A 21,970-nucleotide genomic window follows, 5' to 3' on the forward strand; every position below is an offset into this window, starting at 1 on the left:
GCTAAAGGAAATTAAGCCATCAACAATGTTATTGTTTTCACCTTTACTTACTGTGACATGAAACAAAGCAGAATAGGTATTCCCTGTGTGCAAAGCAAGACATACTCTTATCCCAGAGAGTTAAATTCACAACTTCTGTCAGTCTTCATATGAGCTGAATTAAAAAAACTTTATTTGGATTTTGTAAAGGAAAACTTCTGCAGGCACCCCGGCCAGAGCAGCAAGAATGCAGAGTGTTTAATCTAAGGTTTGGTCAGATTTCTTTAAAAAATAAAGTAAGTTATTGAATACAAATGTGTCTCCAAGATGGCAAAAAATGTGGCAAATCAAACTACTGATGAAAAACATATTCAGAGTCTGATTCACCTTTCTTTTAAAGAGCACACATTTAGTCAGTGTTCATTGAAAATTCTGATGTAAAATCAAAATATTTTACTTGAACTTTGACCTTTTACTGATAGCGTAAGTAGAGATACTGATAATATATGTCATGTGTATGTGCTTGTTTGGCACTTTAAGTTGTTGGTTTTGCCCTCATTTTCTGCCATTAGTTTTTAACGTAGATTAACCCCACCTTTTCTGGCTGTAGCATTAAAATGAAGTAGCTACACAATCCCATTAATGATTCACTATGTTAACAGCCAGATAGTATACAAATTATTCTTAAATGGGATATGCTGAATAATAGAGAACTGTTCCTTTGCGGTTTAATTTGTTCAGTTTGTTTCTCTATCTAAGTATGATTGTGAATGCAGGACTTGTAAATCCTAGAAAACTCTATGTAAATTGTAGATTTTTACATTATGGTACAGTATGGCTATATCTTAATTCTTCTTCCACCACTGAACATTATATCTCCCTTTGCTGCTGGCCCTTGCTGAGGTGGTGTCAGCAGTTGCTTCAGAGTGTCTCTCCCTCCCGGTTGTGTCCTCGGCCGCCCCCTGACGGTGGTCCCCGGCAGAGTCCCGGCCCCCCTCACCAGACCGTCCCACCGAGGAGCTGCTCTGCTCTGCTGCTCAAGTTCACACACCACTGGCTGTGAGAGAGTGTGCAGAGGCTGTCCCCGTGTGTTTGTGTCTTCCTCCTACTATTGTTTTGCTTCGGATAAACGGACCAACTTCTCATCAGCTTTCAATCTTTTTGAGACCGGGATTTACTCAAACATTCAAAGTTTTTGGAAGATTTGCCGGCTTTGTCTCCTACCCGGATAGATTTTTGTTTATGGCGCGGTGTTACCAAGATGGACACTGGTTGTCTGCAGGTTGGAGACTAGATAACGGCTTCGCCCTTTAAAATTAAATGTAGGCTAGACTTTATTTAATTATCCGCTGTAAACGTATTATTTATCAACTGGATGTAGCCAGATTGGGTCATTTCCTCCCCAGGGGTCACATCCTATAATGAACATTTTCCCACTGAAGTTTCGGTGAACTTTTCCCACGACTCGCCATGTCGGGAGTTGTCCGGACCCTGAGCCGCTGCCTGCTCCCGGCCGAGGCCAGCCGGGACCCGGGCAGCAGCAAGGAGGGGAGCCGGGAGAGGGACGCGGCGCAGGAGCGGGATGCGAGGCGCAGGAGCCGGGAGATAGACGCGATGCTGGCCCGGGAGAGGAGAGCCGTCCGCCGGCTGGTGAAGATCCTCCTGCTCGGGGCCGGAGAGAGCGGAAAGTCCACATTCCTCAAACAGATGCGCATCATTAACGGGCAAGAGTTTGACAAAAAAGCACTTCTGGATTTCCGGGACACTATCTATGAGAATATACTGAAGGTAAGATCAAGGTTTCATGGTAAATAAATAGCTTGGGGCCTTCAGGGAAACCCAAGTCCAAAGTTTAAACACACACAAGTGTAGTCAACTCCTGCTTTTGTCTTTTTGATTTTAAGTTTATATCGTGTTTGTTTCTGCTCTCTTCGAGTATAACAACCTATTTGATAAGTAAGTTAAAGTAAAGGATGTATGAGGAACTGACATGTTGGAGACCAGAACAGATTAGGCTATTCAATTAGTCTTTGGAGGTATATTGACTGGAACTCAACTGTTAGTCAATTCATTGATCATTTCATTATTTAGGTAGTTTGTCAAGGAAACATTGCCAAGATTCTCCAAACCAAATTAGAGAATAGTCAGCAGTTTAATCAGTATTGGAAATAATCATTATTTGCAGTCCTAATATTGACGTTTTCACCCAAACGTTGAGGCTCACACACATGTACTCACTCAAACATACAGAGGTGTGTTGACATAGTACATATTTTGTATCCTGAAGTGTGTGTGTGTGTGTGTGTGTGTGTGTGTGTGTGTGTGTGTGTGTGTGTGTGTGTGTGTGTGTGTGTGTGTGTGTGTGTGTGTGTGTGTGTGTGTGTGTGTGTGTGTGTGTGTGTGTGTGTGTGTGTGTGTGTGTGTGTGTGTGTGTGTGTGTGTGTGTGTGTGTGTGTGTGTGTGTGTGTGTGTGTGTGTGTGTGCTCTCCCTTTGTTTGCTGTCATGGCTGGGCCTCCTTGACCAGCTAACAATACCAGACTATTCCTGAGGGATGAGCACATCCGCCCTGATTGCCACACAGCCTAGACAGGGATGATAAGAACATTCTACACAGCAGAGGCAGTACTCCATACCCTTCCCTGAATACCAGCATACAGTGGCGGTGCTGTCTGGGGCCAAATCATGAACAGCAGCACCCCCCCAACCCTCCTCCAAACAAAAACAAAATTCACCAACACTCAACTTCCTGAAAAACACAATGCATGATGACGAGCAGGCAAATATTGTAAGAAATCACATGATTGGAAATGCTGTAGTTTTGACAAAGGCATGATCTCAAATGCAACATGATACTACATGCCTGGTATTTTTGACCCACCACGACACTGTTTATTGGTCCTCCCATCTTTTTCAAATGATACAATATTAGAAGCTTGCAAGTAACATTTATTTTTATTAACAATTATTCTATTAACTTCCGAGTTCATCTTGTATTACTTTCAGTGAATTATGACTATGATGGGATGTTGCAAAAAGAGATAAAATCAACAACAACTTTAGTACAGGTCTCAAGGAGGAGATACAGGAATTAGTTGTAGTAAATCGCACTGAGAATACACAGTAGATTTTATTGGATGTAAAAATGGTTTAGACATACTGCATTAATCATTGGTGCATCATCCGATACTATGACACCATATATTGGACACGTTTCCATTGGTAAATCTGTGCATTGTATATTAGGTGGGATATCGTTACCTGTCCTGAACAATAGTGTCAGGATCAGCCTCACCTACAGGGTGTAGAGGACCTCTCTGCATGGGAACCTAATGATAGTGATAGGTAGTGAACAAAGCAGACGGTTAAGGAGGGACAAAGCTGAAAGAAAATACACAGGTGTGTTGCACAATTAGATACAAATGAATAAATAACATAGCGGCTGAGTTCATGTGTGGTCCCGCCCCTTCCTTCTTGTTAATTATACCTCCAATAATGGTTAAGTCTCATCTAATCCTTCAATACTCAAACTGGATATTCTCACAAGTTAAAGTGAAACTAAAAACTGCTGCTAGGGTACGTCTGTCAAGCCTGGTACATCACGTGTAGGTTTGATGAACAGTCTGGATATCTAATGATTTACAAGCTGTACGTTTTGGTAGAACATAACATAAACACTCAAAATAGACAATTGTTGTGTTAATTAATCCATTTCTAAATAAGGCACACAATGGTTTGACATTTTTCCATAAAACAGTTTTTGTCCTTTTTTCTATTTCTATGATTATCCTTGTCCTTGTCCTCATTACTTCTAAACCAAGTGTTTTTCCAGCTTCAAGGTTGGTCAATTATCATCAGTGTCACATGAGGGAAATGCTTTATTAACTTAGATCATTGAAGCCAGAAATTCAGCATATTTGTCATCTTCAAAAACTTCAGGGTCACAATTAGAATGTTAAATGTTTTTTTATGAATTGTAAAGCTAAATCACTTCTGATGCTTTCTTGTTACAAGGCAGGGGAAAGGGCCGCTGGTTACCGGAACAGAGTTATTTTTAGACCCATCTAGCTGCCGACCATGTCATGTCTTCAGTTCAGACATCATATTTTTATGTTTCTTTTGCCCCATGTGGGAGATACTGTTGAGGGCCAGTTACACACAAATACCAAGAGCTGGTCTGTTGTCTGTCTAGCTATCTTATTCATCTGGCCACAACTGTTTCTGTCGCTTTTCATGTGAATAATAACGTGCACTATAAAAATGTCTGCCCACTCCATTGAGGCCTGCTGTCCACTCCACCTTTGAATGTGGCCCTTTAAGTTGAAACACTTTTTTTTACATTTGGTTCACATTTGATCTGTAACACTTTGTGTGTTCAGACTTCACTTTGTACCAATCAGTTCTTTGTAGCAGATAGAGGCAGACAGAGGTTTCATCCTTCAAAGGACTCAGTCCAGTGGGTGTGTCCTTTAGAGATAACCTACAGCCTCACAAACTAATGGGACATTAGCATGGTCCTTATCAGCTTGTTAAAATGTCAAACTGTGTCATGTTTATCACCAGTAAGTCCTCATCACCAACGTAGTTTCGATATGAACGGTTATCTAGGTTCAAGGTAAATCATCCTTAATTTTACAATAGGAGTTTTGTTATTGAATTGGCAATTTTCAGACTAAATGGACTAGGATCACCGAAACAATAAAAAGAATGACCAGCTCACATTTCCGCATGATTAGGAAATGTTTGGTCTATAAAATGTCCCAAAATAGTGAAGAATGTCCATCCCAGTTTCTCGAAGAGGTCAAGGTCTCTTTAAATATGTTGTTTTGCCAGGAGTGCAGTAAAAAGAACAAAATGTGCTTCCAAAATGTAGTAGAGTAGAAGAAGAAAAAAGCATAACATGGAAATACACATAAAATGTAAAATACAACTAACCCAGAATGTCTATAAAGTTCAGTCAACTAGATGCAATTGGTTACTTTCCATCACTGGTATTTGACATGCTGAATGTGGACACAGTTACTGAATAACTAGAGACCACGATGTGGATGGGCAGGTTGGCTAAGCAGCAGGAACACAGACAAACATGCGGATATACAGGAAAGGACACAACAACTCTTTAGAGGATTTATGCAACATAAACCCAGATTAGTAATTTGATAAATCTCAGGTTGGCTCCCAGACAGATACAGGATGTGACTCAAAACCCACTCACAGTGACTCCGTTAGTGATTGTACTGCAGAACATGCTGCTGTTCGATCCGTATGTCGTGTCAGATTACATGTGTGTCTTTATGTTGAAGACTAGTCAGTGTGTCAGTCTTACTCACTCCTGTAATAACAAAACCCCCAATTCTTAAAAGAGACGTTTGAAATGAGGGACAGAGTTGAAAATGCACTAGTCAGTCACAAAGGAGCACCCCAGTCAGACTGCACCCACACATAGTAGCTGCATGAGTGATTACATCTATAAAGTGTCACATCTAACTTTTATTTTTTCTTACACGTTTAGGGGGAAATCTCCCTTTGAACTTTGTATAAACAAGGTTGGAGCTAATTTTCCAGCTGTGTTCATGTTGTGGGCCTGTTAAGCCTCAAGAATGCAATATTAAGCTGTTCAAACAAACTTGACTAGACTTGAGTATTGCACAAAGGGCAGGCAGTCATGAGTCATCCACACACACACACACACACACACACACACACACACACACACAAATCCCTTAACCTACTGTGACCTTTGAAACGCTTCATACCTCACTGATAATGTTCTGTTGTTTCAATCAATAAATGAAGCAATCATGCTTCAATAACAAGGCAGATTCTGGACTTTGAGATGCTCAGAAAAATGCTTCACATGGAGTCAATTGTTAAGTCTTCGAAATGTAAGAAGGTAAAAGATAAGGAACACAATGGATGAAATAAAAAGACAAGATGTAGTGAGTAACAAATACAAATTGTACCACAAAATAAAAGTCTGCTGTCAGATAAATACATGCTGAATAGGAACATTTCAAAGTAATGGATTCAAAGAGAGTCTAATAAAACTATAAAGAGAGAAATGGAGACACAGATACAAAAAACGGAATATCTGTCTCTCTGTGTGATGGTTAGACCTCCCACACAGATCAGTTCACATGGCTCTATTCAGAAAACCACCAGCAGCCACACACGCATAGGTTTGAGTGTGTGTGTGTGTGTGTGTGTGTGTGTGTGTGTGTGTGTGTGTGTGTGTGTGTGTGTGTGTGTGTGTGTGTGTGTGTGTGTGTGTGTGTGTGTGTGTGTGTGTGTGTGTGTGTGTGTGTGTGTGTGTGTGTGTGTGTGTGTGTGTGTGTGTGTGTGTGTGTGTGTGTGTGTGTGTGTGTTTGACATATGTGCTGCCCTGTTAAAGTTACTCCATGTTTACCAGAAACACTAGACTCTGTGTTGACATGATTCCCCTGGAAGCAGCTCATGCAGTATGGTTTTTTTATTTCCTCTGTGTGGTCAGGAAATATTTGTACAATATTGCTGACATTAGAGAAAAGCAGCTGTTACTCCACTTGACTGCATTCAGGCTCATGTTCACGCTGTGTTTCTGCAGGGCATGCGCGTGCTGGTAGACGCCCGGGACAAGCTGGGCATCGGCTGGCAGAGCTGCGAGAACGAGAAGCAGGGCATGCTGGTGATGTCGTGGGAGGGACGAGTGGGCGGCTCGGGGGTCGAGTCAAGTGAGTTTCAGCTTTACGTGATGGCACTGAACGCACTCTGGACGGACACCGGCATACAGGAGGCCTACGCACGGCGCTCTGAGTTCCAACTGGTGAGTAGATTAATCCTGTAACAAACCGTTTCCTCTTTCATTTCCTCTGATGTAGCTTCAAGGTTGTTTATATAGTTTGTATCAAGTCTTTGTTGATGTTTACACTAAGTGGAATTTAAACCAAAGGCTGGTACTGCTGCAACATTTCATCTAATGGAAACATTTTAGATGTGCTTAGATTTCAAATTTCAGAATCCTACAGTAGATTTTATAATAAAGTGTTGGCAGCACTCAATAAGCTGCTTGTTAAGGATGAATACCTCTGGCACTTTAAAGATATATTTCCCTCGAAACTGATATTTTATTTTATGATTCAGTCACATATCCAGGAATGATAAATGACAAATCTTGTATTGACACTCCATTACAAAGGTTGAAGCATTTGCTGATACCTTGAGGTAGATCATCTGCCTGTGCTAACAATACAAATGTAACCAAAAATAAACTATCCTTAAACATTATGAAGTCCTTAAAGTACTCATGCAGCAGTCTAAAGGATTCAATCACTCTTCATAGCAGGCCAAAAATGCATGTATTTATTTATTTAAAAGCTCCCATGACTGTCTCCAGTTCATACACTGAGTTGGAGCAATGATCAGTCATTGGTTACTCACTGGCTGATCTGATGCTTCACATTGAATCTTCCTCCCACACATAACATCCTGTAACAGAATATGGGATCGTTCTCACCAATCCTTTTTTCTCCATTCTTCCTTCAGTGTGCGAAAAAGTACACGTCCCACCGTCCGGGACGTGTTATTTACAATATCGGACAAGTAGATCTTTCAATTGACTTGTCCGGCGGACAAGTGACGTTTTTCGGCCTGATTTATTGACAAATTATTGATACATTCAGTTTACAAAAGGCAGAACTCATTCGCAAATTGTACGTGTCCGCCATTGTTCGTTTAGAAGTGTTAGTTTCGGTTCTGCTTGTCGATTCCTAAGGAAATGCATCTCGCCGCTTTCTGTACAGTTAGACGGGGGCGGGGCGGAGCGGGGTGGGAAGTGTAGCACAGTGGCAGGGTTGGGAAGCAAAACTCTGTTCCGAGTAGGAACAAATAACAATTGTCCGGTACCGGGATTAATAAGAGTTGTGAGGACAGGAGGCGAGGCCGAGCCCCGAGCCCCGCGGACTGCAGCTCTCTCTATGCTCCGTATCAGCTGACCGCTGCACGGTGCAGCTCAGCGTCTCTCTCTCTCTCTCTCTCTCTCTCTTTCTACACACAGCAGATCCGCTGCCCGTTTAATAGCCTCATCTTTGTCAAACTTTCTTATGTTCTTCTTCTATGTACACATAATGAAGGTTATTAAGCGTTTTAACTCCTATGTTGTTAATATTGACCGCCATTTCCTTTATGAAGTAAAGCAGCCTCCCTGTCTGTGCAATGCAGAGATTATTTTTATATAATTGTATTCAATAACCGTAAGAAATTCAACTGTATGAAGTGATTTGTAAATAGGAATACAGATTTGACTTAATGTTTTCATAAATATATTTTTCTCCCAATTTGTCATGGGACTTATTATTACCCTCTCAAAGAACCGGAATCGAGAACCAAAAATAACCGGAATCGAAAAGCAGAACCGGAATCGTTAAAATCCAAACGATACCCAACCCTATGTGTGATGCAGTCAAATCTTACCGCTCACTTACGTTAGCGGTGTCGTAAAAACCATGGGAAAATGTAAAATACGATGACGAAGAAGAAGATTCCAGTGGCCCCAATTTTTGTCCATTCTGGACAAGTGAAAAATGTATTCGGACAAGTAAATTGCCAAACTCACTTGTCCATGGACAAGTACTCTCTAAAAACTTTTTCTCACACTGTCCTTACAATGCGGTGAGCTGTCAAATTGAGAAAAAGTGCCTAAAAAATAACCTTTAATAAAAACCTTGCACTGTGTATGTTTACCAGTTCTTACCCCCAGTTCCATAAATATTTCACTTCAGGGACGTCAGCAGTCTAGAGGCGCAGATATCTGCACAGTCACTGATTTACTACAGCCAGGAGTCACAAAGCTAATACCATATACAGTCTATGGCTAATAACTACTGACATGCTCATAACTTCAGGAAGTGACTGGATATTATCTGAAATGTTTTTACCTGTCAACTAAAGAAAGAAGTCAGTGAAAAAGCAGTGCACAGAGCGAAGCCTGTGGAAATATTTATTGTTTTCTGTCTAACTTCCCCTTGCTCATGTTCTTTGTGTTTGGTGACTTTCCAAATATGTAATCATTTTTCTCTTGACTGGAGATGGAGCCGGTGAAGTGGAGCTACATCTGCCACGCCACACTGCACCAAACACAACCTTAATCGGCTCGTACATTACAGTGAAATACTTGTTCCCTTTTAACTCTAATTTATTAAACACATGCAGATCAAAACCAGTAGGCTGTACACATCACTGACCTTCCTTTTATTGTATAACTAGTCATGTTGAATGGGAAAATAAAGCAGTACAAGGAAAAGTATCTTTTAAAACAGGATTTGATAGAATGGCACTTAGACCAGTAAGACAAGTGTTTTTAATATTGAGTCAGTGTAGCCTCAACGCTGTGGCAATCCATATTTTGTATTAACAATGGATTGACCTACTATGTGTACATGAATGGGGTTGCTTGAAGAGAAAAACCCACAAAGATGTATCACCGTATCTGTGGTTCGACTCTTTTAGCTCATTCGTCTGGTTTTACAGCTTGTAATATTAGTTTTTTTGGGTTCACTTTGAGCACAAGGCTCTAAACCCTAGCTGTACACAGCTTGCCAAGCACCAAACAAACAACAGACAGACAACAACTGAACATGGTGTAGCAAACAACAACTCAAAGTTGGATATTTCTCTCAGGAGTTGGTTGAAACAAAAAAAGTAAAGGGAATAGAAGAGTGCCAGATAAAGGACTGTGTGATTATGTAAAGTTTACAACTTGTTTCAATGCAACCTAGTGGCCAAAAACCAAGCAATGTTGGATTAAAGGAATATGGAAAGGCTGAATAATAACATGTAAAAATGTCCATGTCTAGAAAGTATAACATGGGATCGTCTCTTGACAAATGTATACGCTCGTTTCTTTCTCTGCTGTGAACCAGAGAAACTGAGACTTGTTTAAAGCAGTAAACCACTTACTGTAATTTAAAGATCATTTGTGAACAACAGAACAGCTGGAGAACTCCTCTGTTTTACAAGGAACACTATAAGTGTCTACAAACATGCCGTGAAGGGCCAGACAGACTTTTAATGACACTTGAGCGATCATTAACCGCATTGTCAACACGGCGAATGTCTCACAGCACCGGCGCTACCAGCTGCTCTGTTGCCGCTGGGGTTTGTATTGGCGAGTTTATTCTGCTCTTTATTGGAAGTGACAGAGCGCCTCTCCTCTCTGTTTAGAGCTGTATATTTGACCTTTAGCCTTGTTACACATTTATCAGTGACACAACTATCTGGAGTCAGACAGAAGCCACTTCCGTCTCGCTCTCACTTAACATACTGTAAGTGTGTGTGAGATGTCAGTGCACAGCTTTGGGTCAGACTGCCTCGGTGTCTTATCTGGAGTCGCTGTGTGATAAAGCCTGTTGGGCGGCTCAGACTTGCAGACATCGCACTGGCTTGGCGATAAGGATGTTGATATTCTGTACTTTGGTATTGTCAACAAATTCCATGAAAACACTCAAAGAGACGAAGAGTAGAACAGAAATTAAACTGTTGTAATTTGTCGAGTTCAATAAGAAAATGGCGATTGTTGTTGTATTTAAGTCACCGCAGTAGGGCCTGAAAGTCACACTCACTAATTGAAGAACTTTGTTTTCCACCTGCTTTCCACACAGTGATGCATTTAGCGCGTTGTCGTCATCGTGTAGCCTGGGCCTTTGATCCGATTCCTTACAAAAGAAAATCCAAGTTTGTTTCCAATAAAGTACATCTCTTTTTTTATTATCATAGACATGTATTGTTTCTTGTGTATTACCCAACGCTCAAATCTCTACTGAAATCTCCCCGTCATTGTACTACTTCTTGTTTGGTCGTTAAATCCCACCTCAGTGAATCCTGCCTGGCGCAAATCGGTTTATAATTTAGCCCGCTACAACAAACAGGGCCGATCCCAACCTTCCCACTTACGGACTTTGAGGCGTGTTATCTGAAAACCCATGAGGGCTCAGGGCTGTGCGACTGTCCATGTTTGAGCTATTTCTGAACTCTTCCCGTAAGTCCTCAGTTCTGCACACATTGCCTTGGGAAATTCCCCAAAACACATTACTTTTGACATTTAAACCACTTGAATAAAGGTAAACAAAGAAGATGGCATGTTGTTGTTCAAACTGGCATGTAAACATGTTCACAGAAGCACTAGATTTACATAAGGATTTAAGAGTGCATTAATAAACACATGAAAAAGCAAAGGCTATATGAGACATCTGGTTTATTCTGCAACTTCTGTAATTGTTTACTACATGTTTTGTCGTCAAGGTAGAGTGAGATGTTGCTGCAAAGTGCTGTGCCGTTGCTATTTATATCATTTGAGCCCTTTGGCCTTTCACAGTCAGCCACTTTTTAGGTGACGTCGGTTGAGACCAGGAGGGTTCAGGGCTTAGGGGGGAGATCAGACCTGATGATTCTTTGCAATAGCAACACTACACAACAAAATAGCCGCAGCTCTGCCCATCCTGTTATGTTGATTTAAATGGGGACATTTATTCTACTCTATTCTATTTCTATGACTAAAACCAACAAGAAACTGAACTGAAACAAGTCGGAAATGCTATCCTTTTTTGTTTAAATTCAGGCAACGGGACTACAGCTAGTGGCACAAGCCTCGCTTTAACTAGCTAGTGCACATTCCACTGAAGATAATAATGACAAAAAACCTTCTGTCATGAACTACTACTTCTCCAGAATGCACATCAACTAAATCCACAGCATGGAGACGCAGCGGCATGTGCGGATGAACAGGCAGCTGTTGGATTAGATGGCAAATTGTCCCTGAACACATCGTTATGATACCAGACATGATGGCTAACCCAGGGGCTACTTTCTGTCTTTACCTTTTTTATTTCATTTATATAACATTAGCTTTATTTTGAAAGCAATTGAAAGTTTGCCTTGATATGCAATGGGCGACGTTTTTTCTTTTAATGTGTTCAAGAGAAAAGTCTTAAGAACAGCTTTTATGAGACTCACGACTTAAACTTGAGAACTGTTCGTACCTGTGTATCTATGTGTATCCTGAGTATCCCATTGTACTCGTAGATCTGAAGCACGTGCCCTTTGATGCTGATAATTGAGTTTTAAGTAGACATTTCTTCTTAGGATTAGTTGGTGAATGAGGCTCATTGATTCCCCACAGTCAAGTTGAAAGATGTACAACTCGAGAAGAAAATGTGCTCGGGGGCTGAGTGTCACAGTAAAGACATTGAGATGTTGGTCTCTTGTTGTTATAATGGTATTTTTTGCTTATAGGAGAAATACATAATAACATCAGCCTTAACTATTTTCAAAGTAAGAAAACCAAAATGTCTTCAATGGAGTAAATGTGCTGAGTTAGACGCTCTCCACCCCCCCCCCCCCTTCTCTCTCCACTCTCTGAGGTTTTCCTGGGATACCACAGTCAGCTTTTCCCAGGGAGCCTGAAGAGAGGGAGTGGAAAGTAGAGAAGAGCAGTTAGGGAGAAGTGGAGATAGTGGAAGAGAAAAACAAACTGAGAGCAAGGATTTTGTTTACTTGTTCTGTGTTCCCACCAGACCCCGATAACACGCAGTTTGATACAGGACATAAACACCAAAAACCTCTTCTGCGTGACAACAACAAGGCTGTATATCACGCTGTGACGGTAAACTGTTGCTGTTCTCTTCGGCAGCGCACACATCCTGAATAAAGAGTTTAGACGGTGAAGCCCTGCTAAGATGTAAAGAGGCCATAAATGTATAAACACATGTTGGGCACACACACACATGCTGGACACACACACATGCTGGGCACACACACACACACACACACACACACACACACATTGTCCACTATATAAGATTTCAACCTGGCAGTCTCTGCTGCTGTACTTTATGGGTTAACATTGACGGCATGTAACTTAATCTACGTGTTTACAGAAAGGAAATACTTTTTTTAAGTGTCTCTGGGTGTTGTGTTGTGTTTCCCTTTTTGCTGTTCCTCTTTTCAAGCATACTCATGTGAGTGTTTGCTTATGTGCAGGATAGCCAAACATGTATATCACATGCAGGACTGCAACGATTATTTTCATTATCGATTACTTTGCTGATTATTTTCCAGACTTATTGATTAATCGTTGGTCTATAAACTGTTAGATATTGGCTGAAACAGTAGACATATACGTGGTTTTGTACGTTTTGGATGAGATAATCCGTTAATAACTTCAATATATTGGAAGGTTATAGCTTAGGACTTTTGGTTATCCTGACAAAGGAATTTAAACGCAATTAATGTCGTCTTTGACTTTTATTCCTAATGTGCAGATTCATTGATGATGATAATAAAAACAATCATCAGTTACAGCCCAAGATGATAATTGTCTATACTTAGGCAGTACATATATAATTGCGGTTTGTAGTGATAAGCTGAAGTAGTAAAACAAATGTGGCAACCCAGTCACATAGAAGTGGCAAACATATACCTGTGAACATACACACACACACACACACACACACACACACACACACACTGCAGAATGTGAGCTTATTCAGGTCTTTGCTGTAATAAAGCCCCTAATCTGCCCATACACGCCATGAATGGAGACATTCCTCTTGCCTTACTCAACCACACACACTCACACACAAATCTAGAACAAAACACACACACACACTAACACAGGGAGAGAGCTATATTTTAGTTTTACAAGTCGTAGATATGCATTACAAGGACCTAAAACTCATCTGTAGCCTCATAACATTAATTCATTTTGATATTTATCTTTATTGTTTAGATTTATTCATCAGGCTGTTTCATTTCTGCTGATCGCAAAGCATCTGTGGAAATGAGCTGTGTTTGCGTGTGTGTGTGTGTGTGTGTGTGTGTGTGTGTGTGTGTGTGTGTGTGTGTGTGTGTGTGTGTGTGTGTGTGTGTGTGTGTGTGTGTGTGTGTGTGTGTGTGTGTGTGTGTGTGTGTGTGTGTGTGTGTGTGTGTGTGTGTGTGTGTGTGTGAGTTTGTGTGTCTGCTCACGTGTGATTCTCTGTCTCTCTCTCTCTCTCTGTTTGCGTATCCCTTCATCTCTGGGAATTCCCCTCTCCCTGCTTTTCCCAACATCAAGCCCCTCCTCCTGTTCATGTCCAGCTGAACCAATCAGAGCGGCCGGCTTTGTGTTTCTTATTGCTGTGACACTGTAGGTCAGCGGCGCGAGGTCAGGGGCTCACATCTCACTCATACGGGGGTCACGTTTCCTGGTTGTTACGCATCCTGTCAGACCGGCAGAGATTAATTTAACTGAGTTGGATCAGTGTGACGAAAATCTGCAAGGTTTGAGGTTCATAGAGGAATAATGCTGTATTGTAGGTCCATGTGTGTGTGTGTGTGTGTGTGTGTGTGTGTGTGTGTGTGTGTGTGTGTGTGTGTGTGTGTGTGTGTGTGTGTGTGTGTGTGTGTGTGTGTGTGTGTGTGTGTGTGTGTGTGTGTGTGTGTGTGTGTGTGTGTGTGTGTGTGTGTGTGTGTGTGTGTGTGTGTGTGTGTGTGTGTGTGTGTGTGTGTGTGTGTGTGTGTGTGTGTGTGACTTTGTAACTAGGTCCTGTCTGACTCGCTAATCCCTCCCTCCCCCATGTCTCTCTCCACTGTTTTCACACACACAGCTGTTTCCTGCTGGATGTGTCTAAACGCAAGAGAGAGGGAGATTCAGCTTTAAAGTGTTGTCAGAAATCACAAGTGTAAAGAACAATTACAAAACAAATGTTTCAGTTTCAGCCCATTTACAGCAAATTACTTAACTTCCCTGAAAACCATTTTATAATTATTGCGCTGTACTTTAGACAAACCTCTGCTGCTGTTTCAGACGCCCACTGGTTACCATTGATTTCTGGACAGTGTGAAAATCAATTAGCAGCCTCTTAAAAATGTTCTCCAGTTGTGCAAACCATTACAGAAAAACTGCAGTTAAACCACACTATTGCTCAATCAAGGAATTGTTGTCAAATGTGTAGTCTTCTTTTACTTCTCACATCTGTCTTTAGGTGCCACTTTGTTCCCCAGCTAGGAGCTAACTCTGACTGCATGCTATTTAGTGCCGGATACGTAGGGCACAGCGGGTTAATCAGAGCTTTTTCAATAAAACTTTTAATGACACTATAAGAGCGCAGACCTCCGCCAAGGCCAATGCTCCTCAGACTCCAGTTAAATAACAGAAACATTTCTTGTTCTGACTTTAGATTTATTTTAGATTGTTCTGACACATAACAAAAGTGAAGCATGATTTGTATTCGCCCTGTGTTTAGGATCTGCTTCAACATAAAAATGAGTTCTTCAATAGTTCATGCTATTCCTCTTGTGTCAAATCTGATCAGTTTTTGAGCGTCTTTCTCAAAAGCAGAGATGAAAACATATCTTGTTGGAAGAGATAACACGCTTGATGAGAGGGGAGTTATTTGGCCAGAAAAACTAAATAAGGCATAAAAGACAGAGAAGGCTGTGTAGATCTGAGAGGAACTACAGAGTCCTGGCAGTTTCTGTGGGGAAATGCCATAAACACACTAAATGTGATTATGAGACAACGCACGGATAGCATCAGGGGTCACATAAACACAAGGATCCAGTCACTGAGTCACTTTAGTTCACTACGCTGTGGGTAAATCCTTCGCTTTAAGGCAGCTTAACAATACTGTTCCGTTTGTCACATATGTTTTAAATGAAATCCTAATCCTAGTCGAATTTCCTTGTTACATCATATCACATTTAGTCAACCAAGTTGAGTTTTAGTTCACCTAAAGTCTGGACATTCAAGATTTATCTCAAAGAAGCCTACTTTAGTAGTTTTAGTCCGATTTTTTTCAAGCTTGCCACCTGGTATCTTTCTCCAAAGCCCTGTTATTGTCATTTTTTATTTTAACTTCAGACTGTGCTCATTGTGTGCTGCTGGTGTTGTCATCATATGCAGGCAACGGAAAAGAGAACAGTCTATAATAGTTGTTCTCTTTTTGTAAACGAGACATTTCAGTAGAGTTTTATTTCTGTGAACTTTATTTTGGACTGGTTTTTTTCTCATCAACAATATGCAGTCAAACTAAATGATTAATGAAGTCTGTTATGTCTTGTCTTAGTCCTGGAAACCAACGTCCTTGAAGAACATATTAAGTCATGTTGTTTTCTGTGAAACCAGCTCTGCTTCGTGGTACCAGAGCATGCTCCAAATATTATAATGAGACTGATATGATTATTGTTGCTCACATGGTTTCTGTCCTTTGTAGCTTACTGGGCAGAATTAATCGATTGATGTATTACTAAATCAATAACCACAGTACGACAGCTTCCATGTAATGTGATTCAAATAATAAGGAAATACAAGAAATTACATTTTTTTATTGGTGAGATTTAGTGCTTTACTTTGATGATTTGGGATTTTTAAGTTGGGTTGACTCAGCCTTATTGGATGACTGAAAAACATTTTTCTTTGTATCTGCAGAGCGAGTCAGTGAAATACTTCCTGGATAACTTGGATCGTATTGGTCAAATGGTGAGTCAGCGTGACTTGTTACATTTTAAGCGCACTACTTATTTCTTCCCCTCTTTCATCTTCTAATAAAATGTGTTGTTTTTTTCAGAAATATATCCCCAGCAAGCAGGACATTTTGTTTGCGCGAAAAGCGACAAAAGGAATTGTGGAGCATGACTTTATCATAAAAAAGATTCCTTTCAAGATGGTGGACGTCGGAGGGCAGAGGTCCCAGAGGCAGAAGTGGTTTCAGTGTTTCGACGGGATCACATCCATACTCTTCATGGTGTCATCGTCAGAGTACGATCAGGTAACATTAATGCACGTCTGATCATGTAACCATGTTGAAACGAGGAGAGTTACACAGTGTGATCCATACTCGCTTGACTTTTAGAATGACAACATGTGCAAGAACCATCAGAGAGGACATTTGAGACCTGCACAAAGCTCTCTTTGTGGTTGGCTGATGTAACTTGATTGTTCCCTCAGTTGTGGCTCCCGTTCAAATCAGCAGTCATATGATGACGGCTGAATCCTTAATTGGTGCTCAGATAAAACCTGAAAAAAACAAAGGATAACACTGTGTGTGTGTGTGTGTGTGTGTGTGTGTGTGTGTGTGTGTGTGTGTGTGTGTGTGTGTGTGTGTGTGTGTGTGTGTGTGTGTGTGTGTGTGTGTGTGTGTGTGTGTGTGTGTGTGTGTGTGTGTGTGTGTGTGTGTGTGTGTGTGTGTGTGTGTGTGTGTGTGTGTGTGTGTGTGTGCAGGTCTTGATGGAGGATCGAAGGACAAACCGTCTGGTCGAGAGCATGAATATCTTTGAGACAATTGTCAACAACAAGCTTTTCCTCAACGTGTCCATCATCCTCTTCCTCAACAAAACAGACCTGCTGGTGGAAAAGATTCGCAAGGTGGATATCCGTAAGCATTTCCCCGACTACAGGGGAGACACGCGGAGGCTAGAGGACGTTCAGGTACACAAACACACTGAGGCTTTTAGTAATGCAGTATGAGGATCCAAACTACGTTTTGTCATTGTGGCTTCTTACCTTCCTCCTTCTGTTAATAAAACAATGCTTAATGCACGAATACACATCAATTCAAATGAGCATGCACACTTGCCAATCAAGTGGCGGACCACTGCAGCCTTTTGCTTGTTCTGTCAACAAATAAAAAGACAATTTGCCACAACAAATACTCAATTTTGACATGCATTGAAAAACAAAATAATAGCTGATAATGTCAGTAAGGACAGCGATGGCACATGATAGATTATTTTATATGAGGAAGGGTATTGTACAATGGAAGGGGTAAACACATTTTTATAAATCTGAATTATTTGGGCGTACATTTTTTCCCTTCTTTCCTCATTTGAACATACGCAGTCATTTTTACATTACATGTTACTTGTTAGTAGGGTTGGGAACCGAAACTCGGTTCCAGATGAGAACCGATAAGAAAATGCCGGGTACCGGGTATATACAAAATACACAATTTTGGTTCTGCTTAATGGTTCCTAAACGCGGTAGACCCTGTATTCCAGCGGGTCCGTCTGCACCGCGGTGACCCGGTGGAATACAGGGCGGACCTGGAGAATCACAGAACGGCCGGTCGTCAGCGGGCCGTTGACGGCCGGCTCGGTACGCTGATGTCCGGCACCGCCCTTAATAACGGCATCATGTAAGTTGCGCTGAAAGGCGACAGAGGTCCACAGTTGCCCCGCAGCGTGGCTCCCCCGCCCTCCCGTAGACAGTTCACAAGCTCAGTCACTTCATAACACCAAAGATGGATCGTGGTAAACGCTCTGAAGTGAGGCGCCACTACACTAAAAAAGAAAAAGACAAGGCACAGTGCAATGCCTGTTAATAGCTTGCCACAGGCATAGCTCAGTTCAAATAAAGCACAGCTATTGTGCAATACATTTGTATTGCATGTATATTTGTAAAAATGTCAGTTAAAGCTTAAAAGAATAAAGATATTTTTGTTATCTAAACGTTTGACCTCTTTCTTTTACAATTTTGGATCGAAACGGGGAATCAAAAAGAACCGGAATCGATAAGCAGAACCGGAATCGGAATCGATCCCCATCCCTACTTGTTAGACGCTTTTATCCAAAGCGACTTACATACTCAATACTGTGGACAGTCCCCACAGGGGCAATTTGGGGTGAAGTGTTTTGTCTAGGGACACAACGACATGCTGACTGTAGTGGGACTCGAACTTGCTATCCTCTGATTCGAAGATCAGCGCATTAACCCACTGCGCCACACGCCCTAGCATTTAGTGTGTATTCTCTCTGATGTTTTTAAATTGAGGCCCCTGGTCCGCTGTACACCTGTGTTGAATCAGGTCATGGCCTGGATTGACCTTAAGCTCTGGAAACTTGGATATTGTAATTTAATTGAATGGAAATATTCTGAAGGTTTTATAGCTACTTTTAATAATCTTTTCTTTCATCTGCCACCCCACATTGATTATTAGTCTTTGTCTGCATACATGTAAAAAGCATGATTAGAATACAGTTTACCCAGCCAAGAGATTGACTTCCCCAAACCAACTGTGGAAACCAGTTGTGTCTTATGCAGTAACAGGTTTTTCATATGCACAATGTCTAAGAAAAGCCTACAGTAAAAGGTACACTGAAACTTGTTAATATGTTTTCCCTGCTCTGCTCCTTCCAGGCGTTCCTGGTGCAGTCGTTCAGCCGTAAGAGGAGGAACCGGGGGAAGCCGCTCTTCCATCACTTCACCACTGCGATAGACACAGAAAATATCCGCTTTGTCTTTCACGCTGTCAAGGACACCATCCTGCAGGAAAACCTCAAAGATATCATGCTGCAGTGATCTTCACACTGACTGTAAACTGTGAAACCAGCCATGCATCCAGGCCTGGAGGACCCCCCCGGCCCCCAGGTGCTGATTAACACTGACCTGTGGAGCAGTCTGTGGATCGAACTGAACTCTGAACCTGTGGAGCCCCGAGGTGACTCTGGACCTCTTGGCCTTCCCTGTGGAAACTGTGAGGGTCGTAGGGGACAAGACCCTGCATTTAACCTGTATAAATGTGTGTATGCCGGAAAGGCAGCCGACCTGTTGTAGCTCTCAAGTGTTCCCGCCTTTATACACAGCTTAGAAGATGTTGGTAGCACTTTCTATAAAGCCCATGTTTATATTGCGTTATAAATATATACTGTAATGAATAATAATCTGATATGATCATACTTATAAACACTCATAAATATGCAGAATGCTTTTTAACAATATCACAGAATAAGGAAATATAATAAACCATGATGTCAAGTATAATTTAAAGCAAGCAATGACCACTAAAAGTTACTTATTATTGTATTATAATTCATTATCACAGTGATTAAAATGCATTATAAATATATTTCAACTAGGTTAATTCTAATAAACTTTGCTCCTTGCAATGAAAGGTCAGTAAACGGAAAATATGAAATATTATAATGAACTTATGGTCTATGCGTATTGATATAAAGCATTATGAATATGTTTGAGTGCTTAAAACTATAATTATAAAAAGCTATAAGCAGATTTTGATTTAAAGACATGGGTGTCAGGAAAGTGTTGCCAAAATGTTTAAAAAAAGAGAAAAATATGGACTACACCAACTACATGCCATGAGCTCTGAAAGTGTTATTTTTTCTTATATGTATATATTTGTAAATAAATATATATATATATATATATAAATATATATATATAAATATATATATATATATAAATATATATATATATAAATATATATATATATATATAAATATATATATTTGTAAATAAATATATATATAAATATATATATATATAAATAAATATATATATAAATATATAATGACAGCCCTGTCACTAAACCTAAAAGTCAGACTGCTGCCGGTTGTATCTGGATGAAGCTGTGTGAGCGAGAAGCCGGAGGGAAGAGAGAGGAGAGACAGAAAGATTTAGGAAAGTTTAGAGCGAGCTGAAGGATGCCTTGTCCTGATGTGCACGTGATGCGGAGGGGGGTGAGGGTTTGGGCTCAGACTGGTCATATGCTGTGTTATGTGATAAGGTTGCACAAGTGTTTCTGTCATTGACCTTAAACAGAGGAAAGAGATGATTCTCTAGCATGCTTCCCGCTCTCTCCTGTGCTATCTATCTTTACCTCTCCTTCCCTGCTTGTGTTTATTAACCCCCCACGCGCCATCATACAAGGCATGAACAGTTGCAGATAACAAGTCTTATCCCTCCTAACCCATAACTCTCCTCTCCTCTGCACAATACACAGATTGTTCTCCCCCCCCCCCTCTGCAGCAGAAACAGTAGATGTTTAAATTAGAGACTCTTCTCCCACTCACACAGCTCCATATCATGAATTATGGTTCATCTCTATCCCAACTTTCTGTTTCCCACCAACATCGCATTAGATATACCATAATAGCCTAGATGTAACTTGAGGTGTAAAATAAGTATGCCATTTACAAGACAGTGTTGGTGTACGGTTACACTGCTCGTTCCTTTGTCCTGAGAACGTGACGGGAACAGCAGAGGGTGAACTGTAACTGACCTTATTCTCATGCTGCGGCCATTTTGGACTTCTGTAGCTCTGTCTGGGAAGGAAGTCTATCTAAAGAACTGGCACGAAACGAGTGAGACAAACCAGACCGAATAAATAGGCAGCTGTTTTCAGCGAGAAAACCCTCTGATTCACCCAGTTTAAACGACCAGTCCATCACCAAACAGCAGACACAATGAGCATTTAGCCGGTGAACTTAAATAATATTCTGTTTGTACATTCTGTCGGGTTTTGGACAACACGCTGAGCATTCACGCCTTTTAGTGTGTTCATAGTCTAAACAAGGCTTAAATGAGAGAGGTAAGATGAGAATAGACAGACTGGTTCAAACTGATATGGAGCAGCATCTCTTAACGCTTTCACACGTCAAACCTTAAACATTTCCACATGAAACCTGGATTAATTTAGGCTGTTGTAGGCGCAAATGACATTACTCCAGTATAAAAGCAGGTATCTAATAACCTGGCCATTGAGTGAGTGTTAAATGTTGTGTTTACAGCTTGTTGCTATGCCCCAAGGTGGCCAACACTGCAGATTTAAAGACCAAATTATAAATCATTTAATCTAAAATCACTAGATGAATCACTAATGAAAACTACAAGGTCACTCAGAGCGCGCAGACGTCCTCCAAGGCCATTTCTATTAGTAAGAAATAATGTGGGTATCCTTACATCTTTGGCCCATTCTTCATCCATCCTCCAAGCTTCATGAACTGTAGTTTTTCAGTTATCCTGTGGTTTACCAGGCAAACAAAACTAACTAAAAAACAATGGGGTTAATAATCACTATAGTTGCTTCCTTGTTTATACCAGTGACAGGTAATGTAGCATAAAGAAAAGTACTGTTACGATGGTTATTTGCAGTTTAATATACCTAGCGCACTGATTTATGATGGTGGTAAAACTGTTGACCAGACTTGGTCTCAGATGTCCTGTAATGTGCTTTAAATGGTTACCTG

At 40.9% G+C, this 21,970-nt stretch overlaps 1 protein-coding gene across 1 annotated transcript; it reads left to right on the forward strand.

The window, feature by feature from the left end:
• Nucleotides 1-989: 989 nt before the first annotated feature.
• Nucleotides 990-20,107, forward strand: LOC117448073 (guanine nucleotide-binding protein subunit alpha-12-like). The gene is made up of 6 exons (XM_034085175.2): nt 990-1,767; nt 6,561-6,779; nt 16,416-16,466; nt 16,555-16,755; nt 17,208-17,414; nt 19,122-20,107. Exons 1-6 carry the CDS (start codon nt 1,450-1,452, stop codon nt 19,281-19,283), a joined length of 1,158 nt encoding a protein of 385 aa, XP_033941066.1. The 5' UTR covers nt 990-1,449; the 3' UTR covers nt 19,284-20,107.
• The last annotated feature ends 1,863 nt before the right edge of the window (nt 20,108-21,970 follow it).

The sequence above is a fragment of the Pseudochaenichthys georgianus genome, chromosome 1 (assembly GCF_902827115.2).
Source record: "Pseudochaenichthys georgianus chromosome 1, fPseGeo1.2, whole genome shotgun sequence".
NCBI lineage: Eukaryota > Metazoa > Chordata > Actinopteri > Perciformes > Channichthyidae > Pseudochaenichthys > Pseudochaenichthys georgianus.